General features: G+C 44.3%; 1 protein-coding gene across 1 annotated transcript in view; it reads left to right on the forward strand.

Annotated features, from left to right (window-relative positions):
• Nucleotides 1–25,854, forward strand: part of LRIG3 (leucine rich repeats and immunoglobulin like domains 3) — a 53,341-nt gene that overhangs the window by 4,724 nt on the left and 22,763 nt on the right. Inside the window, exons 2-3 of the mRNA XM_065934738.1 lie at nt 1,441–1,512; nt 1,805–1,879. Of these exons, the coding sequence (XP_065790810.1) occupies nt 1,441–1,512; nt 1,805–1,879 (147 nt within the window). The remainder of the gene's footprint in view (nt 1–1,440; nt 1,513–1,804; nt 1,880–25,854) is intronic.

Raw genomic sequence — 25,854 nt, forward strand, 5'->3', positions numbered from 1 at the left:
CTTCATGTTATAACTCTACCAGAACAAATCTACTCGTGTCTGTTACTGTCTGGTAGGTCTTTAGGCAAGCATGTTTCAAATAAAACCTTTGCAAAAAAAAAATTTTTTTCCTTCTAGGTGAAATAGAGAGATCCAGGTTTATTCTCAAAACAAAAAATGCAAAGACTTAAAAAGGATCTCTGATTTCTGATTGTTACTTAATGGATGTACACAGAGTAACACTGGGCTTCTCTGAATGTGATTTCTCTGCGTTTTTCTTGGCAGGGGGCAGGCAGCCCGAGTGGCATACTTAGGTATATAGCACATGGTTCCTGCTCTTCCCCAGTCAAGTTTGGTTATCTCTAGCTTGGGTTATTTAAAAATCCTCACTCTTAAACACTGCAGAAGTTAACCTGGTAGGATTGGGTACACACTTTCAGGGGCAGAGCTCTCGCCCATCCTGCTTGTCAGGCTGGTTTGCAGCAGATGTTCAGCAAGGTCATTTTCATTAGACCAGTTTGAAGGCATGTAGTCATTATAACCAAGTATTTTGCCAGATTTTCTTTCACATTTTGACTCTTGAATGCGAGCTGATGGCCTGACCTAGAACCCTGAACATGTAGGAATTTGGTTTTGCTTTCTTTTGAATGCTGATGTCCTGTAGAAATGTTACTAAGTTATAAGGAATCTCTGAGTTAGAAGCAGATTTATTTTAATGATTGAAAAGAAACCTGATCACGGGTTCTGAAGAGTCTGCTTAACTGTGTTAGGTGATTGATGTGCTTTAAGTTACACATTATATTGAGATTTGGGGAAATTCAGGAAAGCAAAGTTTGGGTTGTTTCCTACCCTCGCAACACACGCGCACGCACGCACACACACACACACACACACAGAAGTTGGAATGTGTCCTACCCACTCAACACACACACACATCCCAGTACTTTAAATAATTTGGTGCCTTAATCCAGGGAAACAAATATGTATGAAAAGCAATTTCTACTTTCTTTGACTGTAATGAGGACTTTGATACTTAGTTTTACAATAATAAAAAGGTTTCTTTAGACGTTTTAGTTTCAGCAACCTGCCTAATTAGCCACTTTTCATAAGCTATGACTTCATCATATCAGGTTGGAAGTGAGGAGATGGCAGGGGGTGGGGAGGGCGAGGCAAAACAACCAGTTCACAAAGATCTGTTCACCCTGGGCCAAAAACCATCTCCTAAAACATTTGCGGGTTGGAGCATTTGAATCTGCCAGCCTCCTAAACTAATTTTGTCCTCGGAGTTTGTATTTTGGATTTTGCCCTCTAGTTTATGGACAGGCTAGACCAATTATTTCTCCTGTTGTAGCTGGTGTTGAGAGAGAGAGTTCATAAATCCACTCTGTCTTGCACATCATTAAGCACTGTTAGTGATCTTTGGAAACTACTTACAATTTTATTTTTGTTTTTTTTCCACAGAGACTTAAGTCACAACAGATTGTCTTTCATCAAAGCAAGTTCCTTGAGCCACCTTCACAGCCTTCAAGAAGTGTGAGTTCAGCTCTTTCCTGTTTGAGGTTTGAATCAAATATATTACCCATCACAGTATTTGATTGTAAAGAGCATTTGGGTTACAGTAATTATTGGGTTGACCAAAAAGTTCATTCAGGTTTTTCCATACCGTCTTACGGAAAAACTGGAGTGAACTTTTTGGCCAACCCAGTATTTAAAACCTTTAACTTGGGAGAGGGATCTTTAAATGAATTTTATAATGTTTTCTCCTTTATGGAATACAGATTGTGTAATCAGCTTCTCTTTCTCTCTCTCTTTTTGGCATTTATAGGAAACTGAACAACAATGAATTGGAGACCATTCCAAATTTAGGACCAGTTACAGCAAATATTACACTTCTCTCCTTGTAAGTGGATGTTAGAAGGATTTCACATATATGTTCGCATGGACCATGAGAGCAGTTTCATATGGGCTAGACTACAGATCTTACAAGCACAATCTGCTTCCTTTAAACTGGTTAACTTGTTTCCTAGCCTCTCTCTCTTTTTCTCTCACTCCTAAATTTTGAGTATCATTGTAGCAGAGACACTTTATACATTGCCATCCTTTGCTGCTGTGACCTTCAAGATTCAGAGAAGCCACCTTCACATGAGAGATGTGTATTTGATTATGGTAGACTAGGACTTAAATTCGGGTATCACTCTATGGTTGGCCTGGGATCTGTGGATTCAGTATTATATAGTTCCGTGGAGAATAAGCTATTTGGGGAGGAGAAATGGAGTTGAAAAGAAAACATTGGGGTATCCTCTTTTAAGTGTGGAAATCAAGTTGAGAAACATCAAATCAAACTATCTACTTCATACAGTTAAAATTCAATAGGTGATTGAAGTTAGAAATATCATTGGTGTCTTTTTGTATATCTGAGTTTTCAAATAAGATTAAAACTGTGTTACATTTTTCTGTATTATTAGGTCAGATGATGTGTTTATATTTACACATTGGAGATGTTTTAGAATAATTTTGACTTTCAGCCTTTAAAGTCATTTAGAAGGAGCTTGGTTTGATGTCTAAAATGAAGTAGTTTACCACATCCATCTTGATTAATTTAAAAATACACTTAAGCCACTGAAGTTAAAAATGTTTTCCTCCTTTAAACAACTTAAGGGAGAAAACCACCATTGTTAGTTGCATCTGGGAAAGGTGTTGGGAGGGTTGAAATTATACAGTAAATTTCAGGAAAGCTGTTCAATTAATTAAAGTGATCACTATCCAATTGCTTACATCTGGTGATTTATAGAGGTTTGTTTTTACTGAGAGCCCAGGTCAGCTAAGTCACGGGTGCAGCCGCTGTGTCTGCTTTCCTCTGTTTGAATAAGAACTGAGTGACATTTGATACTGATGTGGTTTTTCCAAAGATCAGAAACAGAAAGGAATAAAAGAAAAAATTGGTATTTGACAAATAAACACTGAATTTAAAGAAAGATTTTTATGCTAGCATTCATACCTGTTTTGTCTTTCCCAATTGCTTAAAATGTTGGAGTCTGATGGAGCACTGCCTTTGGGATCTTTAACATCTTTAGCTGTTCTCGTTTGACCAAGGAGGCCTGTTTAAATCCCAGGGAATGACACTTCCTCCTTGCCCTGTGTATTGGCAGATCCTGTCAGCATGTTGAAAGGGTCTTGGGGGTCGTTGCATGCTTCATGGTTGAGAGGGTCTGCAGTAGGGTTTTGGAATCTGGGTGGGTTGAGGAAAAAACAGTATTCTTTTGGGCATGGTATAGAGTTGAAAGCGAAAGAACTTGTAAGGAAATTAGAAAGCTCTATCAGAAGTAAATAACCTGGTGGTTTTACATTTTAAAGCTATAATTTTGTAATTAGAAAACTGAAATGACATCTGGAAAATTAGAAACCTTCAATATTTGAGCTCTTCTCCATGTTTTTGTTTGCCTTTCACCTTAGTGAGTGCTGAGTAATCTTTCCTGAATTTGAATAATCTCACTTTCTTTTCCCTTAATTTGTTGCAGTGCATCTAACCAGGGATTGCTTTGTTCCTGTAATAAAATGGGAGATCCTGTTTATTACCTAGATTACACAGACTCTGTAAAGAGTAATTTATCTCATGGGGCTGCTAATTCAATGTGCATAGTAAAAATTGTTTTTATACCTATGAAGTGTCTTGAAAAATTCACTTTCCTGGCTGTTCTCCTCTATAAATGTTTTGTTTTCTTCTGTAGGCTTCCTTTTTTTTCTCCTGGATTTTGTAATACACAGTCATTGTTTCTAAAGCACTGTTAATTTCTGTCTGGTGTAGGGTAGACTGTTTTAGTTTATATAGATGCACTTGAAAAATAACCAGAGCTGAAAGTCAGTACTTAAATACGTTTCTGAACTTTCAAAAAAAAAAAAAGAAAATTGTTAAACTACATAACGTGGCTCAGATTAGAAATTTGCTATGGCACCACCATTAAATCCCATATTTTTCAGTAGGTCCCCAGACTGTTTGACTCCTGTCGAGATTTTTAAAAAACGTTTTGTGAGGGAAGACATTTTCCTGGGTGATTTGTGCAAGTTAAGTAATTTGAAGATGTGTTAAAAAAAAAAAAAAAACTCATTTGTAGTCTTGAGCATAAGGTTTTTTTAAATTTTGATGTATTTGTTTTTTGGCTTCCCCCGGTCCCTGTTGCTGCGCCTGGGCTGTGTCTCACTGCAGTGAGCAGGGACTCCTCTCTAGCTGGTCCTCAGGCTTCTCCTGTTGCGGAGCGTGAGCTCTAGAGCGTTCAGTCTTCAGTAGCTGTGGCACGTGGCCTCAGCTGCCCTATGGGACGTGGGATCTTCGCTGACCAGGAATTGAACCCTTGTCTCCTGCATTGGCAGGCAGATTCTTAACTGCTGGGCCACCAGGGGAGCCTGAGCCTGAAGTTTAATGTCACTGCCCATACACTTGCTGCTCTGCGTGCCGGGGGCTCCTCCCAGCTGGAGAGGTTGGATGCAGGGAAGACTGTGCCTGCTTAGACCTTCCTTTTCTCTCAGCCGCAAGAGCCGGCAGCTAAGATTGTGTCAACGGTCACCCCTCGGCCAGAGATGATTTCAGTCAGGGACCAGTTCCGGTAACGTCAAGGAAGCCTGGTAAAATGCCAGCATCGTGGGATGATGGGTGGATGAGCATTGAGCTTCCCCACTAGCAAAGCTCATCTCTGACCACATTAGGGAACTTGCGGGATGCAAGAGACCTGGATAGTCTTGCTTTCCTCTGAATCCCACACGGCACTAGTTCAAAAGTCTGACATGCTAGGAGCAGAACATGGTTTGTGTTTTGTGTTTACTTTGCCTTATTTCCTAGCCACATGTGGCAGGATGGTGTATGTTAAGGGAAGAAATGGAATAATTTTTGGAATGAGCATATTCTGTGCTAAGACTGTTGACCTGGCATAAGCAAGGTGATTTTATCAGATGTAATAGTTCTTTAGGCGTCTTGTCACGTGGCATAAGCTGTCCAAGCATTGGACATTTTCGTTTTCCTCTTTTTGCGGGGAGCAGACATGTGAGATCTTATTAGTTCGCCTATCAGAGATCAAACCCACGCCCCCTACCCTGGAAGTTGCGGCAGTCTTAACCACTGGGCTGCCAGGGAAGTTGCATATTGGACATTTTTGAAACCTGTGGCTTGAGTTAGGGCAGATTTGAATCTGTAAGCTACGTAACATTACTGTTGAACCAAAGAGGCCTCATTGGTCATTCAGTAGAGCTAGTTGGGTCTTATCTTGACTGATGGTTTATATGATACTGTCCAAAATGCAGATGCTTTGCCTGGTATCTTAAGACCTGAAAATATTTAAGTCAAGGAATGTCAAAGATGTACCTAGATTAATGCTTCTTGGTGGGACCCAAGTAGATCCATTTTAAGACATCTACCTTGCTGAGACTCTGCTATTACATAAATATTTCTGAATTACTGATAAAGTCAGCTTATCAAGACCAAGCAAGCCTTTTCTCGTTATCATCTCAAAAGTGGATCATTTCCCTGAAGTCCATCCTTTTCTTCCTAACCTGTCTTTTTTCCAGAGATGACAGTATCATCCTTCTAGGGAGGTTATCATAAATATTGATCCCTTTTGCCAGTGGGACCTCAACATGTGTGCTCTATGGATGGGCTGCCATTGAAGAGATGTAAAGCAGAGTGAGATGATCAGTTTTGCCATTGGAAAATATCACTCAGACTGTAGTGTGGAGAATGGCAGTGGCCAGGAGAGGGGCTTAAAGGAGCCAGATGATGAGGAGGCCACTCCAGCTGCCCTGGAGCGATGCGGGCCCCGTTCTCCTGCCGTGCCGCTGCCATCAGTTCAGCAGAACGGTGATTAGAAGCAAGACTCAAGTTGCATGGCTTGCAGTTAATTGCCAGCTCTTCTCTTTGCCAGTTTGCAACCTTGGGCAGGGTACAGTCTGTACTTCCTACTCTGTGAAATGAGGAGAATAATAGTGCCCACCTCACTGGATTGCTGTGACCACTGGGGGAGAGAATACAGTGAAGCCTGCCTGCCATAAACTGACAGCTCAGTGGTCATGAGCCATGGGCGTGGGGATGACGTCATTCATTCAGCCAGAATTTATGGAAGAAACCAACGGGGCCAGCTTCTGTTTAGCGTGCCGGGGACACAACCATGAGCAAAGCAGAAAAATTTCCTCTTAGCATGAAGCTTCCATCCAGGTGAGGGATGAGAGAAAATTAGTAAACAAACTTTAAAAGATAGCTTCAGTTCTTCCATAATGGCTGTGAAGTAAAAGAAAGGGCCTCGGGATAGAGAGCCAGGTCAGCTGCCCTTTCGGGGGGTCACGGAGGCCGATGTTTGAAGACTTGCCGAGACCCACTCTGTGCTCGGTGCTGTTTGAAGGCGGAGGTTCAACACTGAACAAATCAGACACTGTGCCATCTTGGGGCTGACCTTCTTGGGGAAAAAGAAGTAAAATAAGTGGGAATGTGGTCAGAAGATGCTCAGTGCCAGGGAGAGAGGATGTCAAGGAGTGTGTGTGGTAGACGAGGAGGGGGTTTACGGTTCTAAATGGGGTTGAAGGGAGCGGCTCACTGCAAAGGTGACACTTGATTCAGGGTCTGCAGGTGAGGGAGGGAGTCAGGAGAAGGGCCCTGGGCGGTACGTGGGGGGAGGGAGGGGTCATTTCCTCAAGCCCCCCCTGTCCTGCCCGGTCCCTTCTTGCCTTGTATATCCACCTGTGACGTGGCCGTGAAATGATTTTGTCTTATTTTCCTCCTAGCAGGTTTTACGGCACACATACATCCATGCATGCATATGCATGCGTGCTTAGCCACTCAGTCATGTCCGACTCTTTGTGACCCTACGGACTGCAGCCCGCCAGGCTCCTCTGCCCATGGGGATTCTCCAGGCAAGAACACTGGAGTGGGTTGCCCTCCTCCAGGGGATCCTCCCGACCTAGGGATCGAATCTGCCTCTCATGTCTCCTGCATTGGCAGGCAGGTTCTTTACCACTAGTGCCGCCTGGGAAGCCCCTATGGCATACAGTCAGTGCTTAATTAATATATGAATTGATCTAAGGAGTATTTATGGAACAGCACCTACGCTTATTATTATTCAAGCAAATCTCCTCCGGGAGACTTAGTCCATAGCAGAGGCTAAACATTTACAGTGGAGGAAAAGCATGCCTGTATCTTATTGGTGTTCAGTTATGCATGCTTGGCAATGAATAAAATAAATGATAACAACCGCAATGATAATAATTAAAGGAAAGAAGAACACAAGAGAAGTAATTTAAGTAGCCACAGGATTCCGCTCACCAGTCTTGCGTGGTGATCACATGTCCTGGAGTGAGTGTGAAGTGCAAGTGTGCAGCAGATGAACGCTCCCTTTCTGTTTGCCTTTCAAAGCTGTCTGTGTCAGCTCACGGAGGATGACTTTGGTCTTCAGAAACAGAGATGTTTTCTGGCCCGTTGTGCCTTAAATGCATGTGAGTGAACTATTTCGTCAGGTCCTGCGCTAAAAACTCAGAATACAAAACCACAGAACACACAATTGATGTGTCCAAACACCAAAGGAAAAACCGGCCCTACAAGAGTTACTGAGAGAGACAGGGTACATGTCTGCATAAAAAAAACCTCTGCTAGTGTTTTAAGGGTTCAAGGGCTTCCCCAGTGGCTCAGGGGTAAAGAATCCACCTGCAGTGAGGAGACACTGGAGAAGGGAGTTCGATCCCTGGGTTGGGAAGATCCCCTGGAGTAGGAAATGGCAACCCACTCCAGTACTCTAGCCTGGAAAATTCCATGGACAGAGGAGCCTGGCAGGCTGCAGTCCACGGGGTCACAAAGGGTTGGACACAGCTGAGCATGCGGTGGTGGCACTTGTTGTAAAGAGCCTGCCTGCAGTGCAGGAATGTAGGAGGCGCAGCTTCAATACCTGGGTCAGGAAGATCCCTGGAGGAGGACGTGGCAACCCACTCCAGTACTCTTGCCTGGAGAATCCAGTATTCTTGAATAAATGGACAGGGGAACCTGACGGGCTATGGTCCATGAGGTCACAAAGCGTTGGACGTGACTGAAGGGAGTTGGCACATGCATGCGTGAGCATGTGGTATTTGTGGATTGGATTGGACCACTTGGATAAGGGTTCAGGGGTGTATCAATCATAGATGATTCCCACCCACCCCCCGCCCCCCCGCCACGGGCTTCAGAACCTGATGCTGCCTGAGATATGGTACCATCTCATCACATGTCCTCCTGCATGGGAGATGCTTTGGGGATGCAAGAAGGTGTGAGAGTCACGCCTTCCCTCAGAGGTCTGGTCAGATTTATATGCTACAGACAACAGTCCGGGGTCATAGGGAGTATTAGCAATTCGTGTGGCATGAACAGTTGTTCTTGTAGAATTTGGAGAAGGGTGATGACCTTTCTTCCTTCAGATATGAAACTCCCACTGGTGCAGCCTATGTGGTTCTCCCTTGGCATTGGTCCCGTCTCCCTGCAGGGTAGGACTTGGGTCTGTTCCCGCAGCAGCCCAGTCCATTCTCAGCCACATAGAAGGTTCTGATGAAACATCCCAGTGGACGAGAGGTCTCCGGCCCTTGAGCAGAAGTAGAGAGCTGAGCGCGGAGCGGGGCCCCCCGGCTTCCTTTGACTCACGCTCATGACCCACCTGACCTGAGGCAGAGCTCGTGAACTCGGCTCTGTTTATCGGGAGGAGCAGTGTAGATGCCTGCCAGTCCACCTCGTGTGGTCCCGGTGCAGGATCGAGTGTCAGGTTGTACATGAAAGGACTCAGGACGGCGTGAGCTGCCGCTGATACCGTCAGAGTGCTCTGGGGAGTAGGGAGGGGGCCAGTGCGCCGTGGACTCTGAAACGGGAGGGTCACAGGAGCACAGGAGGAAGCAAGAATTTAGAAACATCCTGGAGGCAGTAGATGAGGGAGGGAGAGAGAGCTTGGCGTGTGGGATGAGAGGTCAAGGAAAACTTTTGCTCTCTTCAGATAGTTTAAAAAGAAAATCAGTGAGCACTCAAATAAGAGCCTCCCATGTGGCTCAGCTGGTAAAGACTTTTCCTGCAATGCAGTAGATCCAGGTCTGATCCCTGGGTTGGGAAGATCCCCTGGAGGAGGAAATGGCAACCACTCTAGGATTCTTGCCTGGGAAATCCCATGGACAGAGAAGCCTGGCAGGCTATAGTTCCGTGGGGTCACAAAAGTTGGACACAACTTAATGACTAAACCAAGACCACCACTCAGCTGCGATTAATAAATGAACAACTTTCCCAGCCAGAAAGTTTCCATAACTGTAAGATGGATTCAAGGCACTCCAGTATGCTGAATTGTTGTTCAGCGGGTCAGTCGTGTCTGACTCTTTGTGACCCCACGGACTGTAGCCTACCAGGATCCTCTGTCCATGGGATTTTCTAGGCAAGAATACTGGAGTGGGTTGCCATTTCCTTCTCTAGGGTATCTTCCTGACCCAGGGATAAAACCTGTGTCTCCAGCATTAGCAGGTGAATTCTTTACCTCTGAGCTACTGGGGAAGCTCTATGTTCTGAATGCTGAACAAAGAAAAATAACACTTGGCCTCTGCTGTCCAGGGGCTTTGAATAAATGTAATGGGCAGGCACAGTAAAGAATAAAGACTTCTCCAAGGAGGAGATGCCCTGGTGATAGAAGCAGAGGAAGGCTGTCCTTTCAGCGTGTAGAGTGAAAGGCTGAGTGAGGTCTAGACCCGAGAAGAGATTGGGTACTTTGACAGGGATCAGCCCAGGTGTTTTACAGGTTTGGGGAGTAGTTGACTTTTTTTTAAAGCAGGGGAATGAAGTAACTACAGTTCCATTTAGCACAGATTCTGCTTCTCTCCTGTTGTTCAAGTAGTCATTAAGCAGGGTTCATATTCAGAGTCAAGGGCCATAGTCAACTCAATAAGGCAGCTTTGATAATTAACAGTTAAGACTTGCCAAGTACCTGTTATCCATCCACCTTTAGGGCTGTCTGTCCCCTGAGCTCTGCTATGTGCTAGGGCCACACTTCTATTTTAACACAAAAGGAAACTGATATGGAGTGGGAATCATGTAAGCCTTGACTTCTGTATGCTGAAAGGCGTAGAATTGAACTAATGACTAGAAATCAAATAATGCAGTGTGATGTTATCTGTGTATTGAATCCAGAACTGTATCAAGTGGGAATTCTGTCCATGGGCATGCATTTCTTGTTATGTTCCCAAAATCAGGTTAATGAAAAATCGGTTTGGGAGACTTAAGAGACTATTGCCTGGTTTTTTGGCACAGAGTTTATTTAAATGATTCATTACATTCAATTTATAACTTTTAAAGTATATTGATATTTTAATAGCCCATAGTGCAGAAATAAAGCTGCATGTGGGAAAGACAAGCATTTTTATGTTTTCAAGTGATGGTGTAGCTAAGTAATTTTATAACCATGAGGTAAAAGCTCAAAGGTAGAAACAGTTTTGTTTTGTTTTTTAAATCAAAGTCTGTATAAGTTAGTATTTGAAACGAGGTCATCAGTTTCTCATATAAATTAAGGGAAATTGCAGAGAAGCTTCAGCCAAAATTAGAACTTAAATTTCTGGGGAATCAAGCTTCTGATAAAGTGGACACAAACTGTATCCCATCTTTACCCACATGTGGTGTAGATAAACCTAAGGAATTTGCACCTTAACTGAAAAATTCATCCCCAAATGTGTGCTCTCCAGATGAGAATAAAAAGGACTAGTGTTTTCATATGTGAAGTACATTGCATTCGAGGACCTTCACCAGGACAAAGAAACCAGACATTATTGTGTTTCATGGCAATGCGCTCCCTAAGCCCAAGTCTTACAAAACAAACACATAAGCATCTTACTATGATAAGTTGTAATCTTTTATTAGATTTTAAAATGTTTATATGTTATTTTGCACACAAGAGAGTTAACTGTACACAGAGCCACATGTGTAATACTCTTGAGTTTATCCTCACTTTTACTCATGAACTGATCCCCAGGATACACATTTGCTAGGTTTTTGAATTTCGATTTACAATGGCTGTGTTTGAAACACAAATTTGTGATCATGTCGTGGCTCTTTAAACCCTTCAGGAATTTCCCATTGCTCTTAGGTCATGAGCAAAAATCCTTCTCATGATGAGCAATGCTCTGTGTGACCTGAGTCTTCTTTTCCCACTGAGCCTTCTCTAGAATCATTCCTCACTTCTAGGAATGTGCCAGCTTGTTCCTGCCTCAAGTCGCTTTGCCTGGAATATTCACCCTCCCCCAGCTTTTGCTAAGTTCACCTTCCACATTGTTATAGCTGCTCTGTTTATAGTGTCTACCTTGTTACATATTCAGTCTTTTTTTTCCGTTGTAGATTTGCGATTCTTCCATATCCATTTCCCCCATCAGAGTGAAACCTTAGAAAAGCTGAGATCATGTCTTTCTTCATCCCCATTGCTTCCCTGCTGTGGAGCTCAGCGCCTGGCATATGCTAAAGAGTCCATGTTTGTTGAATGAATGACTGAATCAATTTCCCAGTCCAAATTAACATAGAGTTAATTGCAGAAGAAACTAGTCAGTTAACCGTTTTGTTCTCATCTCTCTGCACACACTTAAAATTGTTTTCATTAACAGAACGTTGTTCCAAAGTGACAACATTCTTAGATTTGACTTGGTGGCCCGTTGGGCACCTTTCTTCAGTGGTGGTTTTGGAGCCCATAAAATTGACCCCCTCGCCCTCAAGCTTGGTTTTCCCGCATAGCTTGCTGCAAGAGCTCCTGTATTACTGGTGTTGATCCTGAACCGATACCAGTTTCTCATCCTTTCCCTCAATGTCACGTTAGCCTCTTGTTGGCGGCTTTGAAGTACCAAATGCAGCTCCTGCCAGAGACCTCTCTCTGCTGAATGAGGCTTGTGCTGCCAAGACAGACAGAACAGTGGAGTTAGAGCCGGTTGCTTTTCACGTTTGGGGAGGCAAGACTGAACATGTGTGTCTCCCGGCCTCATTACTTTGCCTCCTTCTCTTCCTTTCACACTCTGTGCTGGCTCCCATGGCCCAGAGGTTCGGGCTCTCCTTGGTGGTTAGAGAGACCAGAACCGTGACCCAGGGCTCTAACCAGCACCTCCCTTTCTCTCTCTCTGCAAGTTGCTGAAGTCCTCAATTTAAAACATGAAAAAAGGGGCAGTTATAGATATTAGCACCTGCTTTCTAGCACTTCCAGGCAACTGCCTTGCTTCTCCTTCCATCTCCAGAAACCTTTCGCTGATAGAGTAGTCTCTAGATGAGGTTGAAGGCAGCGTAAAATATGAAGGTAATGTTCACAGCAAGTACCATCTCACACAGGGTAAGCCTGGTATACACTCTTGGGCTGTCAGGTTTACTGAGGGTAAGCAGTTTCAAATGGTTTCATAACAGAACAAGCATATAGGGTTAGCATCAAAATGAGCATAAGTTTTTTAGAAAAAATAAGATGCTTTTGTATTTCACCACCGACGGCCGTGACAAGGTATTGACTCGGGAGAGAGGGCAGTACTCTTTAAAGACAAATGCATGGTTACAGAATCGGGACATTCGTCAGTCCACCATATAAATCCCTCTTTTCTTTTATTCTCCCCCTCCTCTCTATCTTGCTTTCACTTCATCACCATCCATATGTAAACATCAGTAAAAAGGTGAGGGAGATGCTTTGCTAGATTATACAATCGGTCAGAACCCATGTCTTGTTAGTCTGGAGTGTTTGCACGCAATCCTTGTAACTTCGAATTAGAAGAGACGTTTCTGCCTGTGGAGAGATCTCTGGAAGAGAGATTATCCAGCCTCCCCTTCGGCACTTTTAGGGGCAAAAGCTCACTCCTGCGTGAGGAGCCATTCCGTGTGGAATAGTTTTAATTGTTGGGACTCTTTATTTGTTGAGCTGGGCTCTTTCTCTCCACGGCTTCTGCCTCTTCTCCTAGTTCTGTGCACTGGGGAGAACAGCTCCAGTCTGTTTTCTGCATTCTAGCACTTACAAGTCTTAACTTATCAGGGCTGCTTAAATCCAGCACAAGTTCCAGTTCCCGTTTTCTGGATGGCATGGGTCCGGACCAGTGCGGTCCAGGAGCACTTCTGTGATAACGGGAGCGTGTGTGGTCCCCCACGGCGTGGCCTCCATGCGTCCCTGCTGCTGCATACATGGAGAGTGCACGTGTGAAATGCGGCTGATGTGACTGAGGAACGGCATTTTTAGTTTTATTTTAATTTAAAGAGCCACACGTGGCCCGTGGCTACTATGCTGGATAGTGCAGGTCTAGACTCTGGAAGTCTTCCCCTCATACTCATCCTCTAGTATGACGCTAAAACCCAGTGCTCGGAGCAAAATAACCGAGATGTGTCTAATGCAGAATATGATGGGCCGTGTCTCTTGACCAGAATATGGGACGTTAATGAAGTGTAAGATTGAATTAGCTTCTTAAGGACTGTGATGTATTGTTGGCGCATATTGAGTTGTGGTCAGCCAAGATCCCCAAGTCTATTGTCATTCTCCTAAGAACTGCCTCCAAGTAGGCCTTTATAAATGCTTGATTAAAAATTTGAAACACTGCCTTTCCCCAGCTTAATTTCTCTAGTTGCTTCTAGACTATCATTTTAGCCTGTCGAGTGGCTTGGGGTCATGACATTTGCCGTCCTATTGTATGTGAACTTGATTATTCACATCTCTGTCTGTATTCATACAAACATGGACAGCAGACTTAGCAGCAGCCACTTAGCATCTTCCTAAAAGGTCCGTGCCAGTCTGTGACTGAAGACTCAGCATGTGAGCTCGCTTGCCTATAGGATCATCACCATCACGTGTACTTTCTCTTGTTCACAAGGACAAGTTAAGTACTTTATTAAACCAAGACATTCTGTGATGTTCCTAGTCCATTGGCCTGTGGACCGTATCAGAAAAAATAAAATAACTTTCATTTAGCCTGATGTGTTCATTCGGGATGAATCCTCTGTCTGATAGCTCTTTATCAATTTGACGTTCAGAATAATGATGCCTTGTTGTCTGGTTCATAGTATCATCTTAAGGTGAAATTTACATAGGCTAATATTTTTGCTAGAGTACCTAAGTTGAATGATATTTTGCTAAAAAACATTACAGTAACTTTTATGAGGGAAGGTTTTATTTTGGTTTTTAGAGAAAAACTGGTTTTATTCACTGATCAGATGCCTGTTGAAGACATCCTATAAGGCCTAGTGGGCTGAGCACTTTTGCTTCACTCTGCTCTAATCAAGAACCCCCTTAAAACGAAAATAAAGGACTAAAGTGCACGCAGACAGGAATAAAGACAAACAGGAGGGGAGACAGTCCAAACAAAAGATGCCACAACAATTTTTCAAGCAAGAGCATGAATTGTAAATGGCTTAGTGAGAGTGGATCCCAAAGTAAACAAACAGTTTCTTGCTGCAAAAATGCTTCTCCAAATGCTTCAGAAATTCAAAGCCGGTCAAGAAAGAGGTGCAGGATGGGACTGAAAATGGGGGATTGGTGAAACGGACCTCCAGATTCCCCCTCCAGAACTTAAAGCCAAGTGACTGCCCTCTTTAAAGGAGGCAGAAAAGTGGAAGTTTACTTTCTAGAGAGCTGAAACCAACTTCCTGGGGATATGGGGCACAGGCCCCGCCGGGGGGCCAGGGGTGAGGCTTGAGGATAGCATCTTCTGTAATCAGGGAAGTTAAGTCCAGTCTGAATACGACGGTGACAGCCCTCCTCTCAGCTTATGTTTCTGTTCACCTTCCTGGAGACTAGCCGTCAGGCTTATTACACCAGCCTTGAGGCTGGAGGGCTTGAGCGTCAGACAGATGTGTGTGCATCCATTGTGAAACAGACCCTGCTCAGCCAGCTTTGGGGGGCTGCTTTTTGCTAAATATGAGCAGATAGCCAGTGATCACTGACTTTTTTTATTGTTATAAATTTTTATTGGTGTATAGTTGCTTTACAATGTGATGTTAGTTCCTACAGGGCGGCAAAGTGAATCAGCTGTGTGTATACTCATGTCCCCTCCCTTCTGGATTTCCTTCCCATTTAGGTCCTCACAGAACACTGAGTAGCGTTCCCTGAGGTATACAGCAGGTTCTCATTCGTTATCTACTTTATACATAGTAATAATTGATAGAATTTCTATAAATAGAGTCAGAGTCTGAAATACATGGAAAAAGGGAAACCAGGGACAAGGAAACTTCTAAACAACCTGTATCTCTAGAAAGAAGAGAGAACATGTTATATCCGCAAAACAAGAAAAGTATGGTAAATAATAATAAATATTTCAGAAAAGAAGAACGGGACTCTTAAAGTTAAATGTAATAACAGCCTGAAACTGAAGAGGAAATGGAAATTATTTTTTAAAAAGTAAGTATAACAGACACTTTAAAAAGGTAATAGAAGTGTTGGAAGAAAGTTGAAAAACTCTCTAAAAGAAGAACCAAAAGACAAAAAGATGGAAAACAGGAGAGGAAAAAATAAGAAACTTAGAGGATCAACTAGGAAATCTATATAATTAGAATTCACAAAGAGACATCTGTGGAAATAGAAAAGAGGAAATTATCAAAGAGACAAAAAAATTTCCCAGAGCCGAAGAACACACACTTCTAACTTGAGAAACCATACTGAGTGCCTGCAAATAAAGTTTAAAAAATGACATATACTGAGGGAATCTTACTGTGCAACTTTAGAATATCACGATTGAGGAGAAGCTCTGAGAGGAGGAAAATTAAAGGTCACCTGTAAGGGTCAGCAGCGGTCCTCCCAGTGTGGGCCTCACCGCATCAGTGCCTCCTGGGAACTCGGTAGAAATGCAGATTCTCAGGTCACCCTTACAGAAACACTGGGTGTGGGGCTGAACAATCAGTGCCTCAGCAGGCTGCACCCCAGTTCTGACGCCTGTTGCCGTTTAAGAAACACGCAGTTGAGAAGCAGTGTTTCTTCTGCTCCCCAGACTTAACATCCTTGAGTGTTGTGACAGAGTAAAACAGTCTTCAGAATCCTAAGGGACAGGATTGCTCATCTCAACTCTGTCCACACCCAGCTGTCAATAAAGACGTTACCAAGTATGCAAAAAGAGAATGTCTCTACACTTGATTTTTTTAGAAAGCTAGTGAAGGATATGTTCCAGGAAAATGAGAATAAACCAAGGAAGGCTGGGCAGCCAGGCCGTGGGACTCCCACAGGGAAGAAGCCCCCTGCCGAAGTGCGACCAGGTTCTGTAAGAGGCTGCGATTTTATGGGATGATTGTGTGAAGCCTCTGCAGCGAACCCGGTCATTTGCAGAATTTGTCCTCCCAATCCGCGACTCCTTAGAGCCGGAAGAGGACTTTTCCTTCCATTTCCTCCCACTGACAGAAAACCAGTCCACACAGTATGGTAGATCAAGACACACAAGTGGGAACAGAATCAGAATCTCCCTGCTGGGGACCTGCGGCAGGAACTGCTGCTTCAAAGAGATTCTGCTTTTGGCAGGTTGACTGACGTGTGGAATCCCAGTGTATGTTTACTTTTTCTGGCTGGAAGCTGTAGTGGTGATACTGCTTTCTGATGTACCTATGCATCTTGAACCACAGTTTAGGTACATCCTTACTGGCCAATCTAAAGCTTGATCTAGAGTTTTAAGACTGATCAAGATTTATTTGGTCACTTCATGGTCTTGAACCCATTTATTTAATTCTGAGTTTTGAGAACCAAAAGATGAATCAGAGATTTTCTTCTATCACAAGTAAACCACAAACTTGTGGGAAGACTTCGTCACAGATTAGTCACAGCAGTGGTCTGACCTGTGAAATGACTGTGGAAGACTCTGCCTCAAAAGAGAGGTAGGGAAAAATTTTCTAATTTATTAGTTAATTTTTGTCGTATATAATTCAATTATTTCAAATTCAAACAGTTGTTCAGTAGGTATCTTGTTTAGGATCCTGTTGTCTTCTAGGACCTCGTCCTTAAACTTTGTTTACATGAAAGGACTGAAAAGAACGTATATTTGGGGAATCAGAAAAAGGGTTGCTTTGTGTGTGGCACAAGGGTGTTTTCTGCCTATACTTCTCTTTTCATGCTTGTGAAAGTGAAAGTGTTAGTTGCCTAGTCTTGTCCAACTCCTGTGACCCCATGAACTGCAGCCCGCCAGGCTCCTCTGTCCACGGAATTCTCCAGGCAAGAATACTGGAGAGGGTTGCCATTTCCTCTTCCAGGGGATCTTCCCCACCCAGGGACTGAACCCGGATCTCCTGCATTGCAGGCGGATTCTTTGCCATTGGAGCCACCTGGGCGCTGATTATTGGAGGATCTCAGTATTAAAACCTTGTGGGCATCTTTATCGTCTTCTTGACCCCAAAGATAATTATATTTTTCTGTTGAACTGGCTTTTAGCTGAAAGAATGGATTCTCTGCTCCTTACAGACCACTAATGCTTCATCAGGAATCCGTCTCCTTGCAGAAGCTTCCTCAGTTGGCTTTATCCTTTGATGCTACAGGACCCAGTGGACCAGTCTAAACATGTGTTCTTTTAATGAAACTTCTTAATTATCTTTTTAGAAAAAAGATGAGCAGAGACAGTTTATTTTTATCTGCACGGGAGAGGTTCTTTGCTTGCCAAGTCTCTCTGCTAAAAGAAGCCTAATATTACGGGGTTAGTTATTCCAGCCAAGGTAGTTTTCAAGGAAGCTTTCTTTTTTTTTTTTTTTCTGTGGGGATGGGGAGAGAAGGGAGGTTATTTTTGGAAATACAAATGATCTTTAATGTATTTGCAAATGTAATGTTTTCTTTTACAACTTGTAATACCTTTACAAATGGTGGTAAACTGGTGACTTACGAGTTACATAGAGCAAGCAGCATTTCCTTGGGGCCCGGCCGACTGTCCCAGTTCGTGCAGTTAATGTGCTTGCTCCCTGGTTGTGTGGAATGACCGTGGGCTCAGCAATTTGTTGGCTGCAGTAACTGAACTGGACTTTGTGGATGTGGTCAAAGTAATATATTCTAAGAAAAGAGTGCATTGCAGCATGTTAAAAAAAAAATGGTTTCAGATTAAATTTCACTGCACATGCCCCTCTCTAAAGGGAAAATGCCACATGTGCATAGCTTCTCTAAACAGGCAAGCTTGCACGACTTCACACAACAAACTGCAGAACCTTCAGCTGCCTTTATGTTATCCAGCAGGCAGGAGACAGTTGAGACCATTGACAGATCTCTCTTATTCACCAAGAAGCTACAGTTTAATTGGTTTCAGGAATGCTAGTGTGATAAAACTTGATATTCTGGTTCCTCACAAAGAATCTTCCACTCTGGGACTTTTCTCTCCAACTTTGAAAATGAACTAACACAGCTTGTATCCACTTAGGACTCTGCAAAAGGGCTTCCCAGGTGGCTCAACGCTAAAGAATCGCCTGTCAACACGGGAGATGCAGGTTCAGTCCCTGGGTTGGGAAGATCCCCTGGAGAAGGAAATGGTAACCCCCTCCGGTATTCTTGCCTGGAGAATCCCATGGAGAGGGGAGCCTGGTGGGCTCCAATCCATGGAGTCTCAGAAGAGTCAGACACAACTGAGTGACGAACACTTTTCACACCTTTTCATTCTTTGCAGGGTTCAGGGTATGAGAACAAAGGGACCCATTTCTCGCACGTGAGATTTACACATTTTGCCACGTTCCTAGGGCTTGCAGACATGGAAATGCCAGAACTGGGCTATTCTGGTCAGCGGCATCTCACATCTGAGCAAGAGGGGGCCCTAGTCTGCTTTCGTGGGGACCCCCTGAGGACTCTGGTATACACGGACGACTCACAGGGGCAGCGAGTCGCGTGGAGGGCACTGGGCCCCAGTGTCCAGAGGCTGCAGAGCGAAACCTGAGCCCCTGTGTCAGGGGAGGAGAAGGCACAGCCCGGGCCCTGCAACCAGAGGAAGAATGGGGCTTCAGCTCAGTTCACTTTAGTCTCTCCGTCGTGTGTCCTTCTCTTTGTGACCCCATGAATCGCAGCACGCCAGGCCTCCCTGTCCATCACCAACTCCCGGAGTTTACCCATCGAGTCGGTGATGCCATCCAGCCGTCGTCTATCCCCCACAAAGTGGGTCTCCCCCGGCATCCCCCCTCGGTCCTCTGCACCTCCTCCTGCCTCTCCCCAGCCCCGTCTGACGTTGTCAGCCTCCATCTGAGACCCCCTGTCCTCCGCCCTCCACGTGAGCGATCTGCGATAAAGGCCGGATGGCTAGCGTGGTTTACAGGGAGCCACTTGACCTACTGTCACCTCCCGGCTCCTCACTCTGTGCTTCTTGTTTCTCCCGTCTCAACTCAGGACCTCCCACCGTCTCGGCTTTCTCCTGTTTCTTTAAGGGGAAAAGCTTTGCCTTGCGCTCACTTCCTTGTTTAGTATTCCCTTTGTTTACATTTTATTTTAAATGAGCTTTTATTGGCGTAGACTCGCCTGGAGTGTTGAGTTGGTTTCAGCGGCGCACACATGTAGCCCGTCCCGTTGGGATGCTCTTCCCGTCGAGGCGACCACGGAGCGTGGAGTGGGGTTCCCTGCGCTGTCCAGTAGATGATCACGAGTCATCCGTTTGATCCATGGGACTGGAAATATGTCAGCCCAGTCTCCCAGTTGGTCCACCTCCCCTTTGGTATCCATGTTCGTTCGCTGTGTCTGTGACTGTTTTTGTTTTGCAAATAAAATCATCTATACCATTTTGCTAGACTCCACCTCCATGCATTAATATCCAATATTTATTTTTCCCTTTCTGACTTATTTCACTCTGTCGACAGTCTCTAGGTCCCTTGCTTCTGCTCAGAACACTAGCCTCCCCTTTGCCAGGGGCCTTTGCTTCTGCCACCCCCCCCCCCCCAACCGCCTTTTAGGACTCTGTCCTTTCGTCCTCACGTGTCCCGTGGTGGCGGCTTCCTCTTGCCTGCCTGTTCCCCCGACTAGAGCGTCGGTGCTGTGAGGTCAGGGATGACATCCATCTTGTTCTCTGCCAGGTCATCGGCACACTCAGAGCAAACACCACCATATAAAAATGGTGAGTTGGGTTTGGTTCTGCTTAAAGGTATTTGGCAAAGTAGGCTGAAAAATGAAATTAGCGACAGAGTGAACCCATTTTTGTTGGACCTGAGAAGCCAAGGCTGGAATACCTGGGCCTCCTGTTTTTCCCCTGGCCTCTGAGCAGCCTGAGGCCACCATCTGCATTCCAACTGACCCGGCCCCCGAGTCTGTATTTGTCCACAAGAGACTGATTATACTTGACCTCAGCAATGATGTGACCAAGGAACGCCTTATACTATCAACAGGCATAAATAACCAAAATATTCGTGGTCCTTAAGATGGATTTGCACAAGGCTGAGCTGCCTTCCATTGCTAAGAGTGCAGATTTTTGAACAATGGAAGGATGGCATTTCCACATTAACTTAAGTAATGGAAAAAGATACACAGTTTTGTTATCTGTTGGAAAGATTGCGCATCTTCTGCCAAAAATATTACTTAGCTGCAGTGCTTTTAATGTGTTCATCAATTTTGGCGTTTATCCATATTTGGAGAAAAATTAAAACTGGACTTGAATTGAATCTTTGGTTATTTGTGACCCCACTCTGTTATGAAATATATTTATTTTGAGGGGTTTAAGTGATTTAAAAGATTTTTTAAACTAATTTTTTTAATGTAGTTGTCTTTTTAAAAAACCCTTCTTGTTTGATAGAGAACAAGTTTGTTTGCTTTTTTAAACTGGTACATATCAGGTGGTTATTTGCCAGTTAACCTGAGAGCTAATATGAAGCTGGTATTTGGATTTAATTCAGTTCCATGAGAACAGAGTTAAAATTTTGTGATACAGGGCCCATTATCCTGGCAGTTGTGAGGGATTTTTGTACTGGGACGCAGGGCTGACAAAGACTCACTGTACAAGCTCCATTTATAACTGAGCACTTTCACACTGCAATTTAGGAGGTGTGCAGCTCAGGAAATTGCCGGCTTTGGCCGGAGCACACTTTAACTGCAAGGAAAATTTTATTCGTCACTCAAGTAATTGGCAGTTTTAATACCTTGTTCATAATTACCTTATAAACAAACGAATGCACAAACCAAAGATTGTGTGGCCTGTTATCTACCTTGCAGCCTTCTTTGAGTAACGTGATAGACACCTGCGGGTCTCCCTCACCCTCCCGCCAATTACTAGCTTGCTCCATTTATTGCGAACCTGTGGCTATTTGTTCTTGTTGTTAAATAGAAGCGTAGCTCTGCTAGCTAGCCCCACACAACCTGGGGACCAAAACCAGATGCAGAGTTTGATGGGAGGCAGTACCTACAGACCAGACGGAGGGAAGGAGATGAGAGAGGGTGCTTCGGGGTTACTCTGCTGTTTGGCGGAGGGGACATCCTGGTAATGCAAACATTTGGGCTAACTGCATTGAAGAGAACATTTTTGTCCCCCGAAATGTGGTTTTTTTTTAAACCCACACACCCTGACCCTACGGCCCTGTGGCTTGTCTGTTGGACTGAATCCATCTCCGGGACGTGGAAACTGACTAATTGTCTCACTTGCCTTACCCTGTACCTCACAGCTAGATCAAGGGGTTTACATGATGATGAATCCAGATGCGGGAAATGGTCAGAATCAGAGGTCGTGGCTGACTTAACTCTAAACAAAGTCTCTTAAGATTTTATGGGAATCTCAGGAGCTTGATAATTGTAACTTATACATGGGACTGCTAATCCCCCCGCCTTTTGCTGAACCTTACTATTTTCACAGAGTTTAGCTATTAGGGTATAAATCACCCATGCCTGTTGCCTTATGTAGGATTACTTTAAAAATGGTGTTAGATTTTCAGATGACTTGCGTTAAAAAAGACAATTCCCTGACAGTCCTTAGAGGTAACACGTGGAGGTTTTTCAACAGTGTTTTGGGAGTTGTGTTAGTTCTTTGTTACTGGAACTGATTTAAAATGTATGGCCTGTTTTCTCCCCTTACCGGGCAAAGCAGCACCTGGCATTTGCAGGGATTTGGGAAGCTGGCCTTCTAATCTGTTCGTTGCCAAACACACGCAGACTCCTGGGTTCCTCTTAATCCACCTGGGGTGAGACCCCGTTTTTAGGGCCTCCTTCGTGTCGGCATTGGAGAAGGAAGTGGCAGCCCACTCCAGTGTCCTTGCCTGGAGAATCCCACAGACAGAGGAGGCTGGCAGGCTACAGCCCGTGGGGTCACAAAGAGTCGGACACGGCTGAGTGAGTGGGCACTCGGTGTTGGCATGGCGATGGCTCAGTGAGCTGGCGTGCATCCCCAGAGGAGTTTGGAATCAGTAGTTCAGCATGTTTGCAAGCGTGAGAAGTTGCAGGCCCTTCTGGAGGTGCATCTTCATGTAAGCACTTTCATACCAAAATATGTTTGTACTCAATGAAACAGCCTTTAGGGAGTGCTTTCGGGACCAATAGGGAATTACTCTGTGAGATGGGAGAGCTTAGACTTCTTAGGTTAAAAGCTATAGTTTCCTAATTTAAACACCAGAGAGATGTTATGATTAGATGGCATAATATATGAAAAATGTCTAGCATAGGTCTTGGCTTTTAATATGTCCTCAGTGTTACTAGATCCCTTATATATTCTAAAACGAGATTCCCATCCTGCCTGCCAACACAGAAGATGTAAGAGACGCAGGTTCGATCCCTGGGTTGGGAAGATCCCCTGGAGGGGAGGGCGTGGCAACCCACTCCAGTACTCTTGCCTGGACAATCCCATGGACAGAGGAGCCTGGTGGGCTGCAGTCCAGTGGGTCTCACAGAGTCGGACAGGACTGACGCGGCTTAGCATGCACACATGCGCATCCCAAAACTGAGGGGCAGAGACACAGTTTCAAAGGCTCTCACAGTGTGGCAGAGGAGACCAACAGCGTAAAAAGTGGCTGCCAGATGCAGCAGAGGGTTCTCTGGAAATCCACAGGAGGTGCTCCCGTGGTGAGAGGCACATGAATCATAGTAATGCAAAAGAACTTAATAACTTACAGATCCAGAAATGCTTTAATGCATCTTTTGTTACCTGAACATTATTAAATGGAGTGTTTAACAAATCTCTGGCCACGAGCATTAGTATTTGCAAAAATCATCTGGTCAGAAATATATTAATGAGCTCAAAGCACTCTACGAATGTGGTTATTGGTAACAAATATACACATACAATCTCATTTCTAAATTTTCCTCTTAAGTGAGTTTTACCTAAGACTGTGTCTAGAGATATGCAGATGACACCACACTTATGGCAGATACAAAGAGGAGCTAAAGAACTTCTTGATGAAACTGAAAGAGGAGAGTGAAAAAGCTGGCTTAAAACTCAACATTCAGAAAACTAAAGATCATGGCATCCAGTCCCATGACTTCATGGCAAATACATGGGAAAACAATGGAAACAGTGAGAAACTTTATTTTGGGGGGGCTCCAAAATCACTGCAGATGGTGACTACAGCCTGAAATTAAAAGATGCTTGCTTCTTGGAAGAAAAGCTGTGACCAATCTAGACAGCATATTAAAAACCAGAGACATTGCTTTGCCAACAGAGGTCCATCTAGTCAAATCTATAGTTTTTCCAGTAGTCATGTATGGATATGAGAGATGGACTATAAAGAAAGCTGAGCACCGAAGAATTGATGCTTTTGAACTGTGATGTTGGAGAAGACTCTTGAGAGTCCCTTGTACTGCCTGGGGGATCCAACCAGTCCATCCTAAAGGAGATCAGTCCTGAGTATTCATTAGAAGGACTGATGCTAATCATTTAGAAAGATGGTAACGATAACCCTATATGCAAAACAGAAAAAGAGACACAGATGTACAGAACAGACTTTTGGACTCTGTGGGAGAAGGTGAGGGTGGGATGTTTCGAGAGAACAGCATGTATATTGTCTATGGTGAAACAGATCACCAGCCCAGGTGGGATGCATGAGACAAGTGCTCGGGCCTGGTGCACTGGGAGGACCCAGAGGAATCGGGTGAGGGGGGGGAGGTGGGAGGGGGGATCAGGATGGGGAACACATGTAACTCCATGGCTGATTCATGTCCATGTATGACAAAACCCACTGCAATATTGCGAAGTAATTAGCCTCCAACTAATAAAAATAATTGGAAAAATAAATAAATAAATAAATAAAGTTCCAGAAAGATTTCAAAAAAAAGAAGGACTGATGCTGAAGCTGAAATTCCAATACTTTGGCCACCTGACATGACGAACTGACTCATTTGAAAAGACGCTGATACTGGGAAAGATTAAAGGCAGAAGGAGAAGGGAACCACAGAGGATAAGATGACTGGACGACATCACCGACTCAATGGACATGGGTTTGGGTGAACTCCGGGAGTTGGTGATGGACAGGGAAGCCTGGCGTGCTGCAGTCCATGGGGTCGCAAAGAGTCAGACACGACTGAGCGACTGAACTGAACTGAATGTCTAGAAATGGCAGCACGCGACTTATATAACATACAAAGTTCCACTTAAAACCTTCACATTGTTTCAGTCTCCTTGGGCTGTGAAGAAAAGACCTTTCTTTTTAGGTACACTCTGCCATCATCCAAGCCTCTCTCCCTTGACATTTTATTTTCTCTTGCCTGCTGCTGCTGCTGCTGCTAAGTCACGTCAGTCGTGTCCGACTCTGTGCGGCCCCATAGACGGCAGCCCACCAGGCTCTGCCGTCCCTGGGATTCTCCAGGCAAGAACACTGGAGTGGGTTACCATTTCCTTCTCCAGTGCAGCAAAGTGAAAAGGGAAAGTGAAGGCGCTCAGTCGTGTCTGACTCTTAGTGACCCCATGGACTGCAGCCCACCAGGCTCCTCCGTCCATGGGATTTTCCAGGCAAGAGCACTGGAGTGGGGTGCCATTGCCTTCTCCGTTCTCTTGCCTGGTAGATGATCTAAGAAGCCCAAGCTGGCTGGTCTGATATGACAGTTAAGATGGTTTTTGCACACCAGTTTGGTTCCTGTTTTCTAGCAAGCTTGTCATTCAGTGTTGAATCTCCCCTTTGAAAACTGTTGCATTGATGACCTTTTAATAGCTTTGACTTGGCCTCTGTCTTGTTTATGTTTGTTTTTTCATTTGTGGTCTAGTGTAATGATCTTCAGTAGAACTTTCCATGATAGTGGGGATGTTCTGTGTGTGTACTGATCCATTTGACAGACACCAGGCTAACGTGGCTATTCAGGACCTGACTTGTGGCTACTGTGACTAAGAAACTGAACTTTAACATTTAATTTTAATTTAACTGTGAAGAGCTATAGTAGCTATGTGTCTTCCATATTGGACACCATGATCTGGTGTTTAAGACTTTTTTATTTTTTTCTTTTTAATTTTTTATTAGTTGGAGGCTAATTACTTCACAACATTTCAGTGGGTTTTGTCATACATTGACATGAATCAGCCATGGATTTACATGTGTTCCCCATCCTGATCCCCCCCCCACCTCCCTCTCCACCCAATTCCTACGGGTCCTCCCAGCCCACCAGGCCCGAGCACTTGTCTCATGCATCCCACCTGGGCTGGTGATCTGTTTCACTATAGATAACATACATGCTGTTCTCTCGAAACATCCCACCCTCGCCTTCTCCCTCCGAGTCCAAAAGTCTGTTCTGTACATCTGTGTCTCTTTCTCTGTTTTGCATATAGGGTTATCGTTACCATCTTTCTAAATTCCATATATATGTGTTCGTATGCTGTAATGGTCTTTATCTTTCTGGCTTACTTCACTCTGTATAATGGGCTCCAGTTTCATCCATCTCATTAGAACTGATTCAAATGAATTCTTTTTAACGGCTGAGTAATATTCCATGGTGTATATGTACCACAGCTTCCTTATCCATTCGTCTGCTGGTGGACATCTAGGTTGCTTCCATGTCCTGGCTATTATAAACAGTGCTGCGATGAACATTGGGGTGCACG

This window comes from Muntiacus reevesi, chromosome 4, assembly GCF_963930625.1.
Source record: "Muntiacus reevesi chromosome 4, mMunRee1.1, whole genome shotgun sequence".
In the NCBI taxonomy this organism is placed as follows: domain Eukaryota; kingdom Metazoa; phylum Chordata; class Mammalia; order Artiodactyla; family Cervidae; genus Muntiacus; species Muntiacus reevesi.